This window comes from Pezoporus flaviventris, unplaced genomic scaffold (assembly GCF_033815535.1).
Source record: "Pezoporus flaviventris isolate CSIRO_AGI_PZ_B2104156 unplaced genomic scaffold, CSIRO_AGI_Pfla_v1 ptg000002l, whole genome shotgun sequence".
Classification (NCBI taxonomy): Eukaryota; Metazoa; Chordata; class Aves; order Psittaciformes; family Psittacidae; genus Pezoporus; species Pezoporus flaviventris.
The window spans coordinates 57,752,236-57,770,689 of NW_026892550.1; the positions used below are offsets into that span (position 1 = coordinate 57,752,236).

At 37.9% G+C, this 18,454-nt stretch overlaps 1 protein-coding gene across 1 annotated transcript in view; it reads left to right on the plus strand.

Moving 5' to 3' along the window:
- PTPN13 (protein tyrosine phosphatase non-receptor type 13) overlaps nt 1–18,454 on the plus strand; it is a 122,730-nt gene that overhangs the window by 26,257 nt on the left and 78,019 nt on the right. The window contains exons 2-4 of the mRNA XM_061479965.1: nt 2,152–2,271; nt 10,132–10,301; nt 17,045–17,110. Of these exons, the coding sequence (XP_061335949.1) occupies nt 2,157–2,271; nt 10,132–10,301; nt 17,045–17,110 (351 nt within the window). The 5' untranslated portion in view covers nt 2,152–2,156. The remainder of the gene's footprint in view (nt 1–2,151; nt 2,272–10,131; nt 10,302–17,044; nt 17,111–18,454) is intronic.

Below are 18,454 nucleotides of genomic sequence, written 5' to 3' on the forward strand. Positions count from 1 at the left end.
TGTTTATGTAGCATGTTTGGGAGTTTGAGCAGACATGCTTATGGTCTTTGGAGTGATGTTACATAGGGAATCAGCTTATATCTGCTACAGAACAGTCCATGCTATTAATCATAGTTAAAAAGAATCATGATTCTGCAGGATGGAAAAAAGGGGAGCGGCAGAGAAGGATTCTGGGGGCGGAGATTTTCGGAAGTGGTGGTGGTGTGTTCAGCATACTTTCTTTAGAATGTTTCATACAGAAAGTTTTCATTTTCAGATCATACATTTTTAGTCCCTAGGAGAAGATGAAATCTCTTAATCTGAATAATACAGTTTGATTCTAGGTGTACATACTGAAATTTGACACAGTACAAGGAAACCAGAAAATTCCCTGGTATGGATTATAGACCAGACACTTTGCCAGGTGTATGTGAATCTCATACTGACTAGAAAAAATGTTTATCTCTGGCTTTTCATCCATTTATTACAAGTCTGTAGCAAGTCCCTAGCTTTCTATTTTGAATGGTGTATTTTTGTCTTTGGGGAATTCAGATTTCATCTTTCTTTTGAATGTGGTGTGGATCTGTTTTTACTTCCATTATCTTTTGACTTTTGAACATTAATTGTTGAAAATGTATCTGGCCTAGTAAATATGCTGAATAATTGAATAGCAAAAATTGTTAAGCTGTTAAGTAAGGAAAAATAAGTGGTCTGCAATGCAGCCAATAGTATGTAATTTTTTACAGTGTAGTACAGAATTCCAGCTGAAAAGGCTCTGGGTAGTACTTCAACAAATATCTTCAAAGCCCATGTTTTCAGCTAGAAGTTGCAGAATATTCAGCCTTTTATATTGCCATTGTATGAGCCTGGTTATCTGAAAGTAAAAAAACATGGAAGGCATGAAACTACCTAGACAGTTTGGAAATGAAATACAACTAGTCAGCCTTTCCTGCTTGCAGATTGTTAGATTAATAGCCATGAGTGACAGTGACATCTGAGCCAGGTTTCTATGCTGATAGGGAGGCTCCAGATAGCTGATTGAGAGGAAGCGGGAGGAACTTCCTCTCTGTTGGTACTCTGTTGGTTCCTCTGTACTGTTGGGTCAACTAAAGCTGTTGGTATCAGTTACTGATCTCGGGCCAATATACATTGCTTGTGGAACTGTGGTTTTCATTTTCAGCAACAATTTTGGGGCCTTTTAGACCTAACAAACTTGTCACTGATGATTGACAGTATACCTTGGACTCTTGCTGCAGCTCACTGTCTCAAGATTTTATTCTTTGGGCTTTAGAGAGAAGCAGAGAGAGAAGCAATTGCAGCTGCATCTAAGTCAGAAATATAAATTAGTGCAAGTGCTAAGTCTCAGAACATTTAGTGTGTATAGACAGCTGGAGTAATTAAGCAGACACATGATGCATTGGATCCTGAGCTTACCGAAATGATGAAGCTTTGACTTTCTCAGAATATTTAGGGATGCTTTCTTCGGTTTTCAAAATGGTTTTGGGCAATTGAATGTCATATTGTGGTATGGTGAAAATGCTTTAAGTTGTTGAAAAAATACTAAGGCCTGACCTCTTTTAGCTCAAGAAAGAAATCTTTATTTGTTTTCTGGTGGTGCAATATGTAGAGTGGAGCTAACTGTTTTACTTAGCTTTTGTAAATGTATGAAGAAACTGAACAAAGGAGATAACTATCAGTTCCACAGCTAGCTTGCTTGCTTGCCTGTTTAGTTGTAAGACAGTATAAACAGCCCCTTGAAGATATATTGGAAGAGCAGCTTCCTTTCCTAACAGCAGCTTGACTTAAGCCTGTCAAAATAATGTTAATAGCTGATTTATGTTAATAACCTGTAACTACTAATCATTCTGGGATTTTTTTTTTTTTTTTAAACAGAGCAAACTCTTGCCCATAGCATGCAACCTTGTTGAGTTGATTCCTTAGTACTCCACAGTATTAATATGGATCATTGTTGTTTTAACCTAAGTTTTTCTTCTTCATAGTAGCAGATGCTCAAAGTTCTTGCCACGGTGACTGTTTTGTAGTATTTATATTTGATGGTTTCTTTTAATGTTAGAGATTTATTTTGTGACTGAAAGTTGAACATGGGTTATTACTAGTTGAATACTGCATGCAAGGGCAAAATAACTTAAATCAGTCTGTCTCATTTCCTAGGTAACATGCATGTATCACTGGCAGAGGCTCTGGAGGTTCGGGGAGGGCCATTGCAAGAGGAGGAAGTATGGGCAATTTTGAATCAAAGTGCAGAGAGCCTTCAAGAACTATTCAGAAAAGGTAAGCATTTTTAAAGACTCATATATACAGAACTGGAAACATTTTCATCTGTCTTGTACCTTTGCACCCTCTGAAAGTGTTCTCTGTTGGATACTTCATAAAGATTCCAAAGGGATTCCAAAGGGAGATGTGAGCAGAAGCTGTCACAAAGCGTTTAATTTCTGATCAAACTTGCCTTAGCATTATAAATAGGAAATTATGTCAAGTTCTCTGAAATATTTTTTTGGCAGGCAAATTATGGGTAGTTTTGATATCACAGACAAATTTTCTTTTTCCCCTTTACCAGCAACCTCCCAGCCCATGCATGTGAGGAGTGTTCCTTATTAGGAAGCTGAGTTATTTGGAATTATTAGGAATGCTGAGTTTATTGTTGCAATTTGACTAACTGCCCCATCCCCCTGTTTCTTGTATTGCAAGAAAGGGAAAGCTGGTACCTTAATTTCCTCTCTCTTTCTCATCGGAGAGAGAATCAGAGGAATGATTTTTGTTTGTTTTTTCTGAAAGAGGACAGGTTGTTGAGACCAAGTGAGACCTTGACTAAAGAGAGATCTTGAATGATTAGAGCTTTACTCTTGTACGCTTTACAAGAATCAACACATTAAGCTCCATTTTGAAATCTACCTGAAAGATCACAAGTATATAGAGCGAAACCACTTAAGACATTGTCCTAGGTCTAAATTCTTTTTGAGAATGAAGTCTTCACTGAAAATAAGAGCTGACCCTTTCTTGACATGAGAGCAGTGCAGAAAAGAGTTACCGTAATGACTCTGAAAGCTGCATGCAGGTGTTGATAATGAGAACACAGACTTCCTTCAGAGGGACAAGTACTGAAAGATGAGAGCACAAACTGGAAATCTGCCCTAGGGCTTCTGGTATGTGCTTTTAATGTGTTTGTCAGTGAAGACTGGCTAAGGTGGCAGAAGCTTCTGGTCTTGTCTTCCTATCAGTGAAGACCAAAATACAAATTCATATAAAATCAGTGCCAGAAGAATCTGTTTCTTGTTGGAGGTGAAGCTGTTTTATTGGTTGTTTTTCTGTTATTTCAGCAAACTATTTTTAGTTTCATGCTATTAATTAACCTGGGATGTAGCCTGGTGGTAAAATGCACTTCAAGAGACACCAAATGAAAGAGGTTTACTATATAGCTAAGGCTGACAATGGCAATATAATTTCTCCCATCAAGATTAGGATAACCAGATAGTCTTTAATGAAGATTTGGCTTTGCAAAGGAAACAATATAGAAACTTTTTTGGTCATCTTGAATATCAGTTTCTGTGCTGGCTTGTAAAGATGCATTGCAGAGATGCAGGAACAGGGAATGCAGAGGTTCCTGTAGGTTTGTCTGACTCAATTTTGTTCTTTATTTGTGGAGGACTTATAACGAACAGGTGTCCTAGAGGAATCTGTTTTCCTTGGTCAAATTTCAGACCTAGCATACATCATGGAAGAACTATTTTGTGCCAGAGGGCAAGTTTCCAAAATTTTTCAGAACTGACCAATTGCTCCTTGGCAGAGATCAAAGACGCAAGCTTTTAGCTCCTGCAAGTCCATAGTGTATTTGGCTTTGACTAGTCTTATAGATGCTCTTCTTGCTCTGAAGTCCGTGAACATGTTGTTCTGTAACAAAATCTAAGTTTTGAGTGTTTTCTATATTAAATTTCTTTAAAAAAAATAAAATAAGGCATACTGTTCAACAGTCTGTTGTCCAGCTGTTTTGAAATGGGGGGGATAAAAAGGACATAGAAACTATCAACTCTTGAATTGCTGTCTGTTGCCAGTCTCCCTGCACCAGCCACACAACCACAAACACTTAAAGGAAATAGAGCCCAAGTAACCATTTATTTATTTATTTTAATAATGGAAAAGTTTTGCCAGTCTATTCAAAGTTGAATATCCTTGCTAGTACTCCTGTCAACTGAGAACATATTCTTCAATTAATTTGGTACTTAAACTAGTTTCAGGAGAACAGGCAACAATGCCCCAAACCAACCTTCTGTTCCAGATTTAATGACTTATTTATTTATAAAATACTGCATGTGTTTTAGTGAGTATATTTTCTTATCCATCAGTGAGTAAACGAAGGACGTAATGAAAATCCATGTCTTACATGGTTAATCACATACCACACCATGTCTAATTAATTCAGTGACTGGTGCAGAAATGGGCATAATTTTATGCCTATTTGTATTTGCAGTTCTAACAGGTGTTGAATTCTTCAAAAACACTTTATAAACTGATTTCAGTTGTTACAAGCAGTGAAAGATTAGCTTGAAATGCCCAGTTGCTTATCACTGATTTAGAAGATCAACTCTGGTAGCTGTCTTGTCAGCATATTGCAAGCTGTTAAATGGTGGAGAAAGACAATCTAGCACGCGGTTGCAGATCTGACATCAATTGGACTAGTGATGTTGAGATTAATCTGGAGATTTGAAAAGGCCGATACCAGACCTGCCCTTCTCTTACATCTGTTTAATTATCTGCAATAACTATTTTGTTGTTGAGAGGGTGTATCAGCTGTTTTAGACATGCTGCATCATGTATTCAGTACTCCATGAGGTCAAATGAACAGGTCTTTGAAGTTAAGTATCTCAAATATGGGCATTTAAGAAGCATGTAAGTGTGCTCTCTGTTGCTGCAAATTACAAGCCAGGCTTCCCTCTCATTTGGTAGGTTTAACTGGAAAAGGTTTATCAAAACAGAGAGTGATTAAGACTTCATTTGTTGCTTAGGCCACTCCTAATACTAGAGCATGTACTGTGGATTCTGTAAATAACTGGACCTTATGTTTCAAGGTGTGTCGGGGGGGGGGGGGGGGGGGGAAGAGAAGAGGAAAAAAGTCTGTTAATAAAAAAGTAGGTTGAGCAAAGAAAGAGACACTTTACAAATTGACTGTCTTGCAAATTTGTATATGAGGAATTATTTATGTAAAAAAAAGTATTAACATCTGAAAGTGGATGTGAAGGACAATTGTGTTTTGGGGGGGACCTGAATATCTTGTTGACAGTCATAGCATTATATCTGCTTAGCAAAGGAAGGCAGAATGTGAAATGTGTTGATGGGCATTATTGCTGGGTCTTGAGTAGTTGTAGACCTAGTTGAGATGCAGAGGGGAAAGCCTATTTCAATTGAAAAGAGAGAAAACACAATGGGGGGGGAGGGGGGTGGAGGGGAGGGAATCCACCTCACTTTCCAGCCACTCCTTTCTGTCAACTATTAAGTAGTCAGTTTTTTCCCTTTACCGGTAACTGTTGAGGAACGATTATTTTTTTTTTTTAACCTTCTGGTAGCATTTGATCTTTTGATAGCTGAGGAGGAAAGAGATCAGGCTTTTGTGGGTCTTGGTGTGGTTTTTCTGATTTTGTTTGGTTGTGGGTTTTTTGGTGTGAGTTGTTTGGCTTTTATTTTATTTTTATTTGGATTGTTCTCTGCTCTTTTTAAGGTATTTATTTTGTGTCATGGAATGAAATGTACATCACTTAGGATCTTTTTTGCTGATCGCTGTGGCTTAAGAGAGAAAACAAAAGTGAAGGATCTTGAATTGTATTCTATATAGTCTGGGAATTCAAAGTTACCTGCCATCGATATTGTAAAATGGATCTATTTTAGATTTCTACCTGAACTTACTGTTTCTTATAATATAGTGGGCTTTTTTTTTCATCTTTGGCTACTTGTATCCTGTTAAATCATGTAAAAGACTTTTTCATAAGTCTTTAATTTGTTTGGCAGATGTAGCTAACGGTTGTTTTAGTTTTTATTGCATTCAAAAACAGTTCACTGTCTCACTTTAAGTAAGAGCACATTATCTCTGTCTTGGCGCTACTTGATAAAACGGTACTCTCACAAGTGTTTTGTTACCAAGTTGCATAGTTCTGGAGTTAACTGGGAAGGCTGGCAGCACTAGCGCAGTTCAAAACCTGCTGGATAGAAAATTGGCCAGGAGCCATATCCTGAATTCCCGTGCTTTAATCTCTTTTGGTTTGGTTTGGTTGGTTGTGTGTTTTTTTTTGTTTTTGTCATTTCCCCCTAATACATTTCTCTTACTGGTCTTGTAAATTCTGAAAGCCTGAACAGAAGATGACATGATTATTATGATTGCAGACTGGTTTCTGTTGCTTCCTTATGATCCCTGGCTATTTGATGTATTGCATCTTTGATACTTTCTTTTCTTAGGTTAAATCTGCATAGTAGAAACTTTGAGACAGTTATTTTTGTTTGTGACGCATGCCTTAAGGAAGGAAATGGAGAATGAGTTACTTTATTCTCATCCTTTGTAACAGTACATCAGATTCCCCAAGTTGTGATGTAGGCAGTATTAGTTAAAAGCTTCTAAAAGAGGAAGCTAAGAAAATGTCAACAAAATGAGCTTGGCAAAATCAGCCCTTTTTCTAAACTTACAGTTAAACACATCCATTGTACATGGCTTCAGATCGTGAAAATTGTGGACAGCAATACTGCATGTGGATAAACAAATTCAGCCTCTATATCTGTAGGGGACAAATGTGTGTTCCAAAGTTTGTTTAAATTAATATTGGTAAGATGTCAGGTAAATGTGGTGGGTTTTTTACTGTTCTTAAAACTGTGTTTCAGTCTCATTGTTTCTGCAGTATGTTTCAGAATATGAAAAGTTCATATGTATTTAAAGTCTTTGTCGTATAAAACATTAAGATAATGATAAACACATTACTTGAAGTTTCTTGATTTGAGGCTTTTAAGCAGATATAATTTAAAATATATAATTTTTTATGGCAATGGTCTATAAACACAGAACAAGTAAATAATCCAGTAGTTGCTAACAGGGTTATTTTTGGAAGTTGATGGCCAACTAAGGTGGTCTTTCTAAAAATCCTTTGCTATATAGTGTAATATTTTCTTATGCACATATAATAGGAACGGTCTTTTCATCTTCACATTTCTTTTGTTTGGTATCTGAACTTATTGCCAGAACAGTGAACAGTAGTTGTTCTGTTTTGTTTAAGGAAGTGGGGTTAGCGATATAGCGCAAAATGGAATTTCTTGAGAATGGGAGGAACTGATAATGCTGTTTTCATTCTTAATTAATTTTCATTCTTCTTAATTCAGTTGATGTCAATTTTCATTACTTTCACCATATGTTCCATTTAAAGGTCTTGCTGGAGAAGTTTTTATCAGCTCATCTTATTTTTAAGTTTACATATTTGATAGCTGTTTCATAATACGAGATTTCTAAACTCTTTGGTTTTGACATTGGCTAAGCTAAGAGAAGGTGTCTGTAGAGGTAATGTCATTTGCCTCATGCCACGTGTCTTGCTACACTTCCTGGTGACACCATCATCTTGGACATGGACGTGATTGATTATTTTCACTGCTGTATCAAGCAGATTTTTTGTCATGGCCATTAAAGAGAGTGATTCCAGACTTAAATCTTTTTGTAGCTAGGAGTCGATTGGATTGCTGTGGGGAAGAGGGAAAATGTGTACTGCAGTGTACGGATTGGTAATTAATGTCAGCATGAAATTTAGAATTTCTTTTCTTGACCAAATCTATACGATGCTAGTGCATTTATAAAAAAATAAAATCCAACCAACTTGATAAAGTCAATAATTAGAAGTATTTGAAGTTACACTGGTGGAGGTCTAGAAGCATAAAGAAACTTGTACGACTTGTTTGTTGAGCCATGTTTTATTTAGTTTAGCTTATATTGACATCCACATGTTTATCTGACATGTCTTTCAATTTTACTTACTGAAATACAATGAAAAAAAACACCTTAGAGCTTGTCTTCCGTGTATAATAGAGATACTGCTGGGTATGGCTTCATGTATTAGGTAGTTTGGGGGGGGGGGGGGGGGGTGTTTAAATATATACATGTATGACAAAGAACTCTGGTTTCCATGGGGAGCTCAGGAGTTCTTTGTGAGAGCTTAAATTGGTTTACCCTAGATGATCAGAGATACCATCCATAATTTCTTATGAACCAATAGGAAAAAAGCAGATCAATGAAACATTTCCAGAAGCCAAGAAAACTGAGCCTCTCTCGTATATTATAAAAAGCAGAGCAGGGGGAAACCAGTACTGTACTGCGAATCCTAAGCTGGTCATACTGGCTTTCTGGAAAACACACTGACATATTAAAATCCATTAGAAAAACTGTAACAAACTGCTTTGGTTCTCAGGTGATTAAACAACTTGAAATAGCTACCTGAGTACAGTCTGTAGGATGTTTCCATTTCTAGAATGTTTGTTGCTCTCCATGGTCTCTTTTCCTTTTTAAAGCAAAATTCTGCATAGCAATTCAAGATGCATTCAGAAAATTGTGTATGTTAGTCTTAGACTGAAAAATTAATTATAAGTTTCTCTACTGAATGGCTTCTCTTGCACACATTGGTAGGAGGGGAAACTTTCAGAGCTTCAGGATCTGCAAGTTGGGAATGTTTTTCTGGATAATCGTACTACCAGATTATTAATATGGTTTTGCTTTGGCATCACAGAATGTGGAAAGCTTAAAAGCAATTTCTTAGCTTCTCTTGGAGGAAGGGGAGTGGAGAAATTGAAGGACTTACTTGGTAGATCCTTTTACATCTGATACCTGCAAGTAGTAATTTAATACATTTCTTAGGAGATTAGAAATATTCTAGATTACAAGATAATTGAACAAGCTAGGAACCAGAACTGTAGGAACATCTTGAGCTGATAGGAGAGTGGAAAATTTTGTTAGCGGTGGAACTGAAAGCGGAAATTATTATTCTGCTGTTGTTGCTTACTGTGTAGAGGAAAAAGAAATACTTATCCTTTAAATGTGTATTTTTTCAAGTCTTTGATATATCATGTAGCAGAAAACAGACCAACTGCCTCTTTGCTTGTAGAAAATTAACAGTTAATTTCTATTTCTACGTAGACAAAAGCTTATGCCTCCTTCAGTGAAACTGAGCTGATTTACTGTTTGAGGTGTAGAAAAAAATATTTTCACTCAAGGAAATGGTCTTTCTTTTTCCTGCCTCAGTTAACTTTTACTTTCAAGGTAGGTTTTTGGTTTAAGACTTTCCCCTGCACATGTATCCTGTGTTTCCTCCTTCCTCCCCTCCTACCCTTATTTTATTTTATTTTTTTTAGGAGGTTCTGTAGCCAGAAGCTTGACAGCAGTGTTATCAGACATCAAAAACGCAGCTGGCAGATTGTGTATTTGTGGTGTCAGAAATTTTCTGTCACATTTTGTTGACTGATTTCAGTGCTAGTTTTGCTGTTTTCAAGTGTTATAAACAGGATTTGAATGGGCAATCTTAGTAAGGTTTTACTTTTATTCTTTGCCTGCTTTCAGTGCTGCCTAGAATTATTTTTTTCTTCCTCCCTTTTGAAATATTTTTTTTCTTTGGGCCAGAAAAATACTTCTGTGCCCCAGAACTTCTCCATTTTTGTCCAGTTCTGTTAGCTACTCTAATAAGAATTTCCTTCTCTACTAACTTTGTCTTCTCAGATCATTTCTGTTTCAGCAGTGATATATTAGTAAAGCAGTTAATTCCTACAATAAGAATGGAGTTAGCCTTTAATGACATGCATGGTAGGAAATGTGATCATTTTATATATCAAATGTAACATAAATGAAACAGCCTGAGGACAGGAGTGCTTATAGTATTGCAGCAGCTTGCTGGTATGATAATAGCAAAGAACAGTCAATAAAGAGAGGTGCTGCTACTCCTTAGTGTGATTAAAATTGAGGTGGTTGCTGTGGTTATGAAGCACCACAAGTGGAAAAGGAAGCATGAATCTATTTGATTAATAATCTGTAGACTGGTTATTAAACGTGCCTTTGAGCAAATAAAATAACATCAAGCAAGAACATCAAAGAATGTTGCTTTAAATTCATTTGTTTTTTTTCAAATACAGCTGATCCTACTGCTCTGGGATTCATCATTTCTCCATGGTCTCTCCTGTTGCTCCCATCTGGCAGTGTATCATTTACAGATGAAAATGTCTCCCAACAAGACCTGCGAGCATTTACAGCACCAGAGGTTCTGCAGAACCATTCTCTATCATCTTTGTCAGATGTTGAAAAGGTAGAGTACCTCTTCCTTGGCAGACAGGAGCTGTCTATTGCTGTTGATTCCTTCACAAAGTAGCTTTAAACTGTCCTTTTTGGCTCCCTGTGTTTCTTGATTTTATGTGTAATTCTAGATTTCTTTTGTGAGAGGAACAGGGATCCTCCTGCTCTTTCTGTAGAAGTGGGATAGTGGTTATAATTATATGCACTTAAGAAGAAGTGTCTGTGTGTAGGTCCCTGTCACATGTGTGCTACTGACACCCATAGTTGAGCAACAGCTGCACAGAATAACTGACCATCAGTTAATAAGCAACACTTTGCCTTTTTTTTTTTTTAAATTACAGCAACACCATTTATTTCATTTTTTTTTAAATATTTTTCACAAAATGCATCTGAGAGATAAGCAAGGGAAGTTCTCAAGCACAATCCAGGGCTTAAAAAAATGGGTGTTCCTACACTGATCTTAGAAGGAAAGGTTTGTTTTAATTAACCTAAGTATTCCTCAGTTGTGTGCAAAATAGTTCCTTTCCACCTTGCTTTTTTAACTCTTCCCCAGGGTTAGAGGTTGAGGCAGGTAAGGTTTGTATGTGTGACCTTCTCCAGGTCATTGATATGCCCAGTCAAAATCACTAGCTTCTTAAATGTTTTCCTAACAGTAATTTGTTGCAAAGGGTAATCCTTTCCCCAGAAAAACATTCCCTTGGCCTTGTCAAAGATATTTAATGTGTGGGAGTAAGAAGGAAACTGAGCCCTATTTCCATCTCTTTGGCTTCTCTGGATCGATAATCCTTAGGGAAGGAAACTAGCTGCAACCACTGTTGTAATCTGGGAACAATTATGACATTTGGCAGTTGGGAAGAACAGCAACATACTCTTACCGCAGAGGAAACTGGGATTGGCACTGATTGCTGTTGTGTGCACAAGGACTGTTGAAACATGGGGGAGGCTTGTGTTGAATTTTTTGTGTTTGAAGCTTTTTTTCTTCTAAACCTTGTATATAGACAGTTTTCTTTAGGACTGTATCACCAAATACCTACCAAAAATCACTGTTCTCTCACTTACTTGCAAGCCTTTCAGACATCCTTTTTGCCCTGCAATATAGTCAAAGTTAATGATACAATAAAATATTGTCATTTTATTGTCATTTTATCTATGACAAAGCTATAAGCAATTAGCAACCTTGGTTGAAAATTTTAATAGAGAAATAAAAATAACATTAATAGAGAAATAAAAATAACATTGACATCAATGCAAATTCTGGATCAGTTGTGTAGGGTGCAGCTGCCAAACTCTGTAGTCATACTGTTGGAATTGTTTATCCTCTTTCAAGAGACAACACTGTTGAAGACAGTAATGTTACCTCTAGTGCCAGCTCTGAAGTTAATATATAAAACAGGCCTTTAAAATGCCAGAAAACGGTTTTGAACTGACGTTGTGACCTTCGTTAGAGCTGACTGCTTTCTTTGTTCTGTGCCAGCATTAATTCAGTATGTTACTTTTTTCTTTTTGAAATAAACAGAGAACTGTTACTATTAAAACCCATGCTCTGATATTTCTTTATCTTAATCTTTAGGCAGGAAATACTCAGAGGGGCACAGTGGCCTGTAAGCTCCAGCACAGAGCATATCAATAGGCGGTGACCAAATACTGGCATTCTGCATATAGGCAGCGCTGATTGATCCTCGCTGATAGTGGCTGTCTGACTTTATTTCTTGATAACAGTATAACCTTGCTTGCTGGGAGCTGATGACAACATTGGGGCTCTAGACTGCAGCAACTGTGTCGCTGTTTTCTTTGGGAAACAATTGGATGTGGAAAGAGACAAGCTTTGGCTTTACATAAGCAAATTACTCATACAGTCATGTATAAACTAAATAAAACCCTTTAACTTGTGGTATTCAGCTTTAGCATTAGGCTGAAGCTTCAGGATTTGGGCTTGAGATGAATTAACCTGTTGTCCTGGGTTCAGCAGTAGCTGGGTTTAAACCACGACAGTTCCTTTTGGCGCCCAACGCGGGGCACGAGGAGTTGAGATAACGACAGATCTGACTGGATTAATAGTCACTCGTCACAATACTGATTTATTGGCTCTCAAGGTTGTTCCTCTTGATCTCACAGTTTCAGTATATTGTATCTTACTTCCATCCGGTATTTGCTGTATTAGTGTTTTTCAAGTGTGGGGCTTGGGCTAAGGTTTTTGTCTCATTGTACTTTATGATAATGATTTGTAATACAATAGAATCATTGATCATGAAACTGATCTGGCTTATGTTCCCAGTGTGGTCACCACCTTTATACTTTGGGAGGTATATGATGGAGGTGCTTAGCAATTACACATCTTTTTTCTCCTTCTCAGGTGCTCAACCTGTGAAGGCGACATCCTTTTACCCTCCCAGTCGTCCCCCCAGACCATTTACATTTGAGAGTTTTGAAGTTTTTGAATGGCCTTTTAATGCTGTTGAGAGTTGTTTGCTGATTGTGATAGGAATCACCATGCTAGCACGCATACAGAGTGTGTTTTGCCCACGACTGATTTCAAGAGTTAAGCAGAGCATGACACTCTTAATCTCAGGGTTGTGGGTTCGAGCACCAAGTTGGGCGCCAAAAGGAACTGTCATGGTTTAAACCCAGTCAGGCAACTTGTTCACTCACTCCCAGTGAGTGGTGCCGGGCTGACAACAATCGAGGCCCCCCCCACCGGGGCTCTCCCCTTCCCTGCTCCCAGAGGAACAGGGAGGAGGATCGAAAGAGTGCAACTCCTACAGGTTGAGACAAGAACAGTCCAGCAACCAATGTACAACACAAATCACCACCGCTACCACCACCGACAACAATGATAAGAGAAAATAACAAGGGAAGAGAATACGACACCACCGGCCAAGAAACGAGTCCCACCCGGAAGCCCGTGTCCTTCCGGGTAACTCCCAGTTACCCCCCACCCCGGGCATGACGTGCTGTGGTATGGAATACCTCCTTGGCTAGCCTGGGTCAGTCGCCCTGTCTCTGCTTCCTCACAGCTTCCCCTGCTCCCTGGCAGAGCATAAGCCTCACAAAGTCCTTGGTCAGGGTAAACATCACTTAGCAACAACCGAAAACATTGGTTTCACCAACATTGTTCCCAGGCTGGAAGTCAAAACACAGCACTGCACCAGCTACCACAAAGGAGAAACATGCCTGGGATAGTACAAATACATTTGAAGAAAACTTGCTACTACCATTCTTGTTCTTGGTTTAAAGCCTTGTGGAAAATCACACAGCTGTTCTCCCACTGTGGTAGTCATGTCTGGGTGCAGTGAAGATAATCTCAAGACAGGATCTGAGAATTACTCATCCTGCATTTTCTCATATGAGACCCTCCAGTTGTATTCTTATGAATGTACCATTAAGAATTGAACACTTTTCATGATGGCCATGCTATATACCAGTACATGTAAAAATAATCTCTAATAATGCATTAGGAAAAAGACCAGAGCATCTGTAACACTGGTCTGTAGTCCCCTGGTTGGGAACTATGCTGTGTAATACATCTGTGCAAAATGCCTCAAACATATCAGTCCTTTTGGGTTTATTTGCTTGCTTGTATGGAAGTAGGCAGCTACCTGAAACATAGCTTTGTACAAAAACTTTTGTCATATTAGGGCTTGCTTAGTTAAAGTTAGTAGGGCTCATAAGCAGCTTATGTACGCATCGAGGTTTTTTGACTGTTTCACTTTACATTTGTATTAAACTGTGTGTTGGGTGGTACACTGGTTATTTGTCTTGGTACGTTGGCTTCTTCTTTCTTGTATCTTGCTTCACACATGCTGACTGGGGTAATTTTTAACTTTTTCCTATCACAACTTGCTGTAGTTCACTGAACTCATTTACTGGAAATTTTCACTGTTTTCTTTTTTGATTATTATTCTGAAATCAGACGATGTCTGAAAGCTGCTGAAGGCAGAAAAAGATCTTGTTTCTTGATGCTTTGTAACACAGTGACAGGGTTGCCATTTGTCTTTTTGTCTTTTGAAGTTATGACTTTACTTGCTAACACAAAGTAACAGTGTATTCAAGTAATAGAAAAAGTTCTAGTCAATGAATACCCTTTTGATTCCTAGACACACAGTCAATTTGAATATAAAATAGTCTGAGGTAGCTGTAAGCTTATTGGAAATAGAGTAAGCAAACCATACACAAAATTATAGTGAAAGATGAGATAGGACAAGAGGAAACAGCCTCAGGCTGTGCTAGGGGAGGTTTAGGTTGGATCTTATGAAAAATTTCTTAACCGAATGGGTGGTCAGGCATTGGAACAGGCTGCCCAGGGTAGTGATGGAAGCATTCTTAAGCTGTGTAGACAAGGCCTTCAGTGACATTGTTTAGTGGTGGGTTTGACAGTCCTGGGGTAAAGGTTGGACTTGATGTTCTTAAAGGATTTTTCCGATCTCATTCATTCTGTGATTCATTTTCGAAATTAGTTTGATGATTGATATTCTGTGGAAAATATTAAAAATATAAAAATACAAAAATAAGCTAGAATTTTTGAAGAGATGCTTTTATTTTGAAAGCTGTTTACAGGTAGCACATTTCAGTTTAGAGGTCTGGTTTGCAGGGTTGTATGGTAATATTTTTGTTGAGGATGATGCACTTCTTGGTTGTTGAAAACATCTTCCGTTATGTTGAAGCTTAGAATCATAGAATGACAGAATATCCTGAGTTGAAAGGGACCCATGAGGATCATCGAGTCCAACTCCAAACTCCACAGAGAGAAATCAAAAAATTAAATATATTTAAGAGTATTGTCCAAATGCTTCTTGAATACTGACAAACTTAGGACCATGACCAGTTCTTTGATTAGAATTACTGATTTTGATAACAGACTTTTTAATTGCTTTTTTTGCATTTCTGGGGGACAGGAGGAGTTGGGGGACTTTTTGGGGGGGGGGGGTGTTGTTTTTCATTGTTGTGTTGGATTTTTTTCACAACCAGATATGGAACAATATTCTCGGTATTTAAAAGATAATGTTTCTGGTTGAATGGGGTGATGGTATTAACTGAGCACCCTTGAGTTACAGTGTCTGTTCTTTGTATGGAACAGAGAGACTTGACTTTGGCCAGTGCTTTCTTTCTGGGAGAGGAGGTTGAAGGATGGGTGAGCCCTTGTTAGGTACACAGTGCTGGCTACATATTTGCGTCTAGCATACAGCTGTGTTTCAGTGTTTGTCAGTCAACGGGACTGCACGTGTGAGTAACCATGTGTCAGCAGTATCTGGTATATTACTGCCTTATACTGATGGGAACCTTTCTGTCCTGTGCTGACTCATATGCTATGCTAGATAGAGACCATCTGACAAGATTTAAGTGGCAGAAGTTTAGGACTGGAGTGCTTCTCAAAGTATGTTGAATTCCAATTTTATATGAATAAAGCACGTTGAATTTACTAGTGCAACTTTAATACATGTTGCTTCTAAGTGTATTTAGTAATTACTTCCTTACCCTGTTACAAAGCTGTGCTGCTCTTCCAAATACATAAAAAGGAAACATTTTTCTGTTTTACAACAGATATATGAAAATACATCATACTTGTGTTTTGGGGTTAATTCCTGGCACAGTGGAGTAATGGTATAATGTCTTTCAAACGGAGTGGTCTAAAATGGAAAATATTTATGCATCATCCTTTTTCTGCGTCTTTGAGAATATATTTTGTTGTCTTGAGTAGGCTAAGAGACTTCTCAGTACAAAGATGAATTCTCTTGTAGGACCTTAAGCTATGCCTAGATGTATGATTTTTAACAATTCTATGTATTTTGTAAGTTCTGTTGCGACCATCCATTACATTTGTATACTCAATTTACACTTAATTTTTTTAAATCTCTATATGAAGTACCAGAGTCTGGACAGATCTTGTCAATATATATTTCTGGGACTTAAGTTAGATGTTTTGCTTTTAGTTTGCAAAGAGGTTGACTTAGGCAAATTGCTTTTAATTTATTGCTGCCCCTGTAATTGCTGTTCATCACCTCTGCAATTATCCAATCAGCTTGTTGCTTTAAGTTGCACAAATTTAAGTAGTACAAATATTACTAATAACTTGGTAGAAAGAATCATCACTACTATATGTTACTTACACCGTACAGAAAAACTGTGTTTTTTCTGCACTTGCTTACCTGTATGGTTTTCACAGTCACCTACAGGGGCAGTATGTGCTTGTGCTCTCAATTCTGCAGTATTTAAAGGTTTTATTCCCTGTCCTCATGGGCTACTTATGTTAAAGATATATTAATGCTGATATTAATCATTAATTATACATGTAATGATTAATGTATCTTAAAGTATCAATAATAGGTTACGGTGACTGCTTTATATGTTGATACTTTTATGTTCATTCCTTTTTTTCCTTTGATCCCAGTGTTAGGGATCTCTTGACAGTAGTAGCCTGCTGTTTGATTCCTGCTAAGGTCTGCCTTGCGTTTAGATTAAAATTTAAGAACCCTTGGACAAAGCAATAGAGTGTGTACCCCACACCAGGCTGATAAAAGGGATTACATGTTCTTGTGGCTTCAAAGTGATATGAAAGCTTAAAACTGAACAGAGAAGACAGAGGCATTGGTTAGATGCAGTACATTTATTTCATAGCAGTAGGCGAAGGAGAAAAAAAATCTGGAAGACAGGTGAGCTTAAATAGCAGGACTAAATGATGCTGTTAGTTGTTCTGTTTTAAAGCTCTGCTTTGCATTTCCAGTCCTGTTCAATGAGCTGATGTCTTGTGCCTCATGACAGGTCCATATTTATTCTCTTGGTATGGCACTTTTCTGGGGAGCTGACCATGAAGTTCCTCAAAGTCAGGTAAGTTTAGCTTTCATTTTGTTTAATATTGCAACTTCAGACTTCATAGTTGACTGAATATGCATTTGAGTTAACATGTAGAATATCATAATGAGACACTGTAGAGGAAGGTTTCTTTCCTGTACTTGGAACTTTTTCCTGTGGAGTGTGTGAGGGTGGTGGTATCTTGCAGAAGGAAGGCACTGATACTACCTTTCTGTTAGTTTCCATGAAGAAGCTGCTGACAAAGGAGAAAAATATTTGTTTAGGCTTATATAAAAACAAATATTTAAATAACATTGTTACTTTACTAATAATAAAGCAACTTGTTCTCTACGCTGCTGTTTCTGTGAGTCTGGACTTGGCACATACAGATACTTATGTTACACAATGGCCAAGACAGGGTATGAATTGCCTGGGAGTAGACTCTTGCTATTGACTTGTCAGTCAATGCTATCTATCTATAGCAATGTATCTAACACAGTTGTAGACTGCTTAGAGCTGAGTGTTATTGCTCAATGGAGTTATTTCGCACACCCAGCAGAACTCCTAGGCTGTCTTTACAAAACTGACTGAAGATGATGTGATTCATCATCTTCCTGGGTGCTCTTTCCCTGCCCCCAAATAAACATTCAGAAGTCAATATGCAGAAGAGTGAACATAAGATGGAATGCATCCAAAAAAGTGTTTCATGATGGACTAGCAGTTGCGGCATTTGGCAGAGCATTGTGCAACTCAAGGAGCTGTTTCTGTTTCATATTTGAGTTTAGTCCCACTAGTTGGTGTTATGTGTAAGGGTAAGGAAGAAACTTTTGAAAGGCTCTTTGGCAATGTAAGTATTCAGTTCCTAGTGCTAGTTGGGTTCTCAGTTATACTGATTTGGAAGTAGCTGCCCAAATGCAAAAGTCAGAACAATTGAAGCGATGACTGTTTTAAGGGTACTTACTTGCAATGCCTACAGTGCCTGTCCCAAGCACCCTAATATTTTCTTAGACAGCTATGCCCTTTCTTTGCTCTCCCATCTTGTAGGGAACGAAAAGAGCACTATTCAGCAGTAGTGAGTGATTGAAAGTAGGTAAAGGCAGGTGTTGAACAGAAAGTTGGCATGAATTTTAGTCACCCTTTTCTTTGTTTCTTCCTTTTGTGTCAGGTTGTAGCAACAGTTTCAGAGTAATGCAGTGGGAAGGAGTACTCTACCTTTTGTCCAGTGGCATTAGTGGGGGCAAAAGGACAGTCTGCGTATGGTGTTACTTTTAACTGTCAAATTGCACATTCAGATTTTCCTGTCTTTAAGGGTTTTTTTTTCCATATTTGTCTGCCTGTGTTTGGCTAATCAGCTGCTTCTCTGCTGGGAGTGTGGTTGAA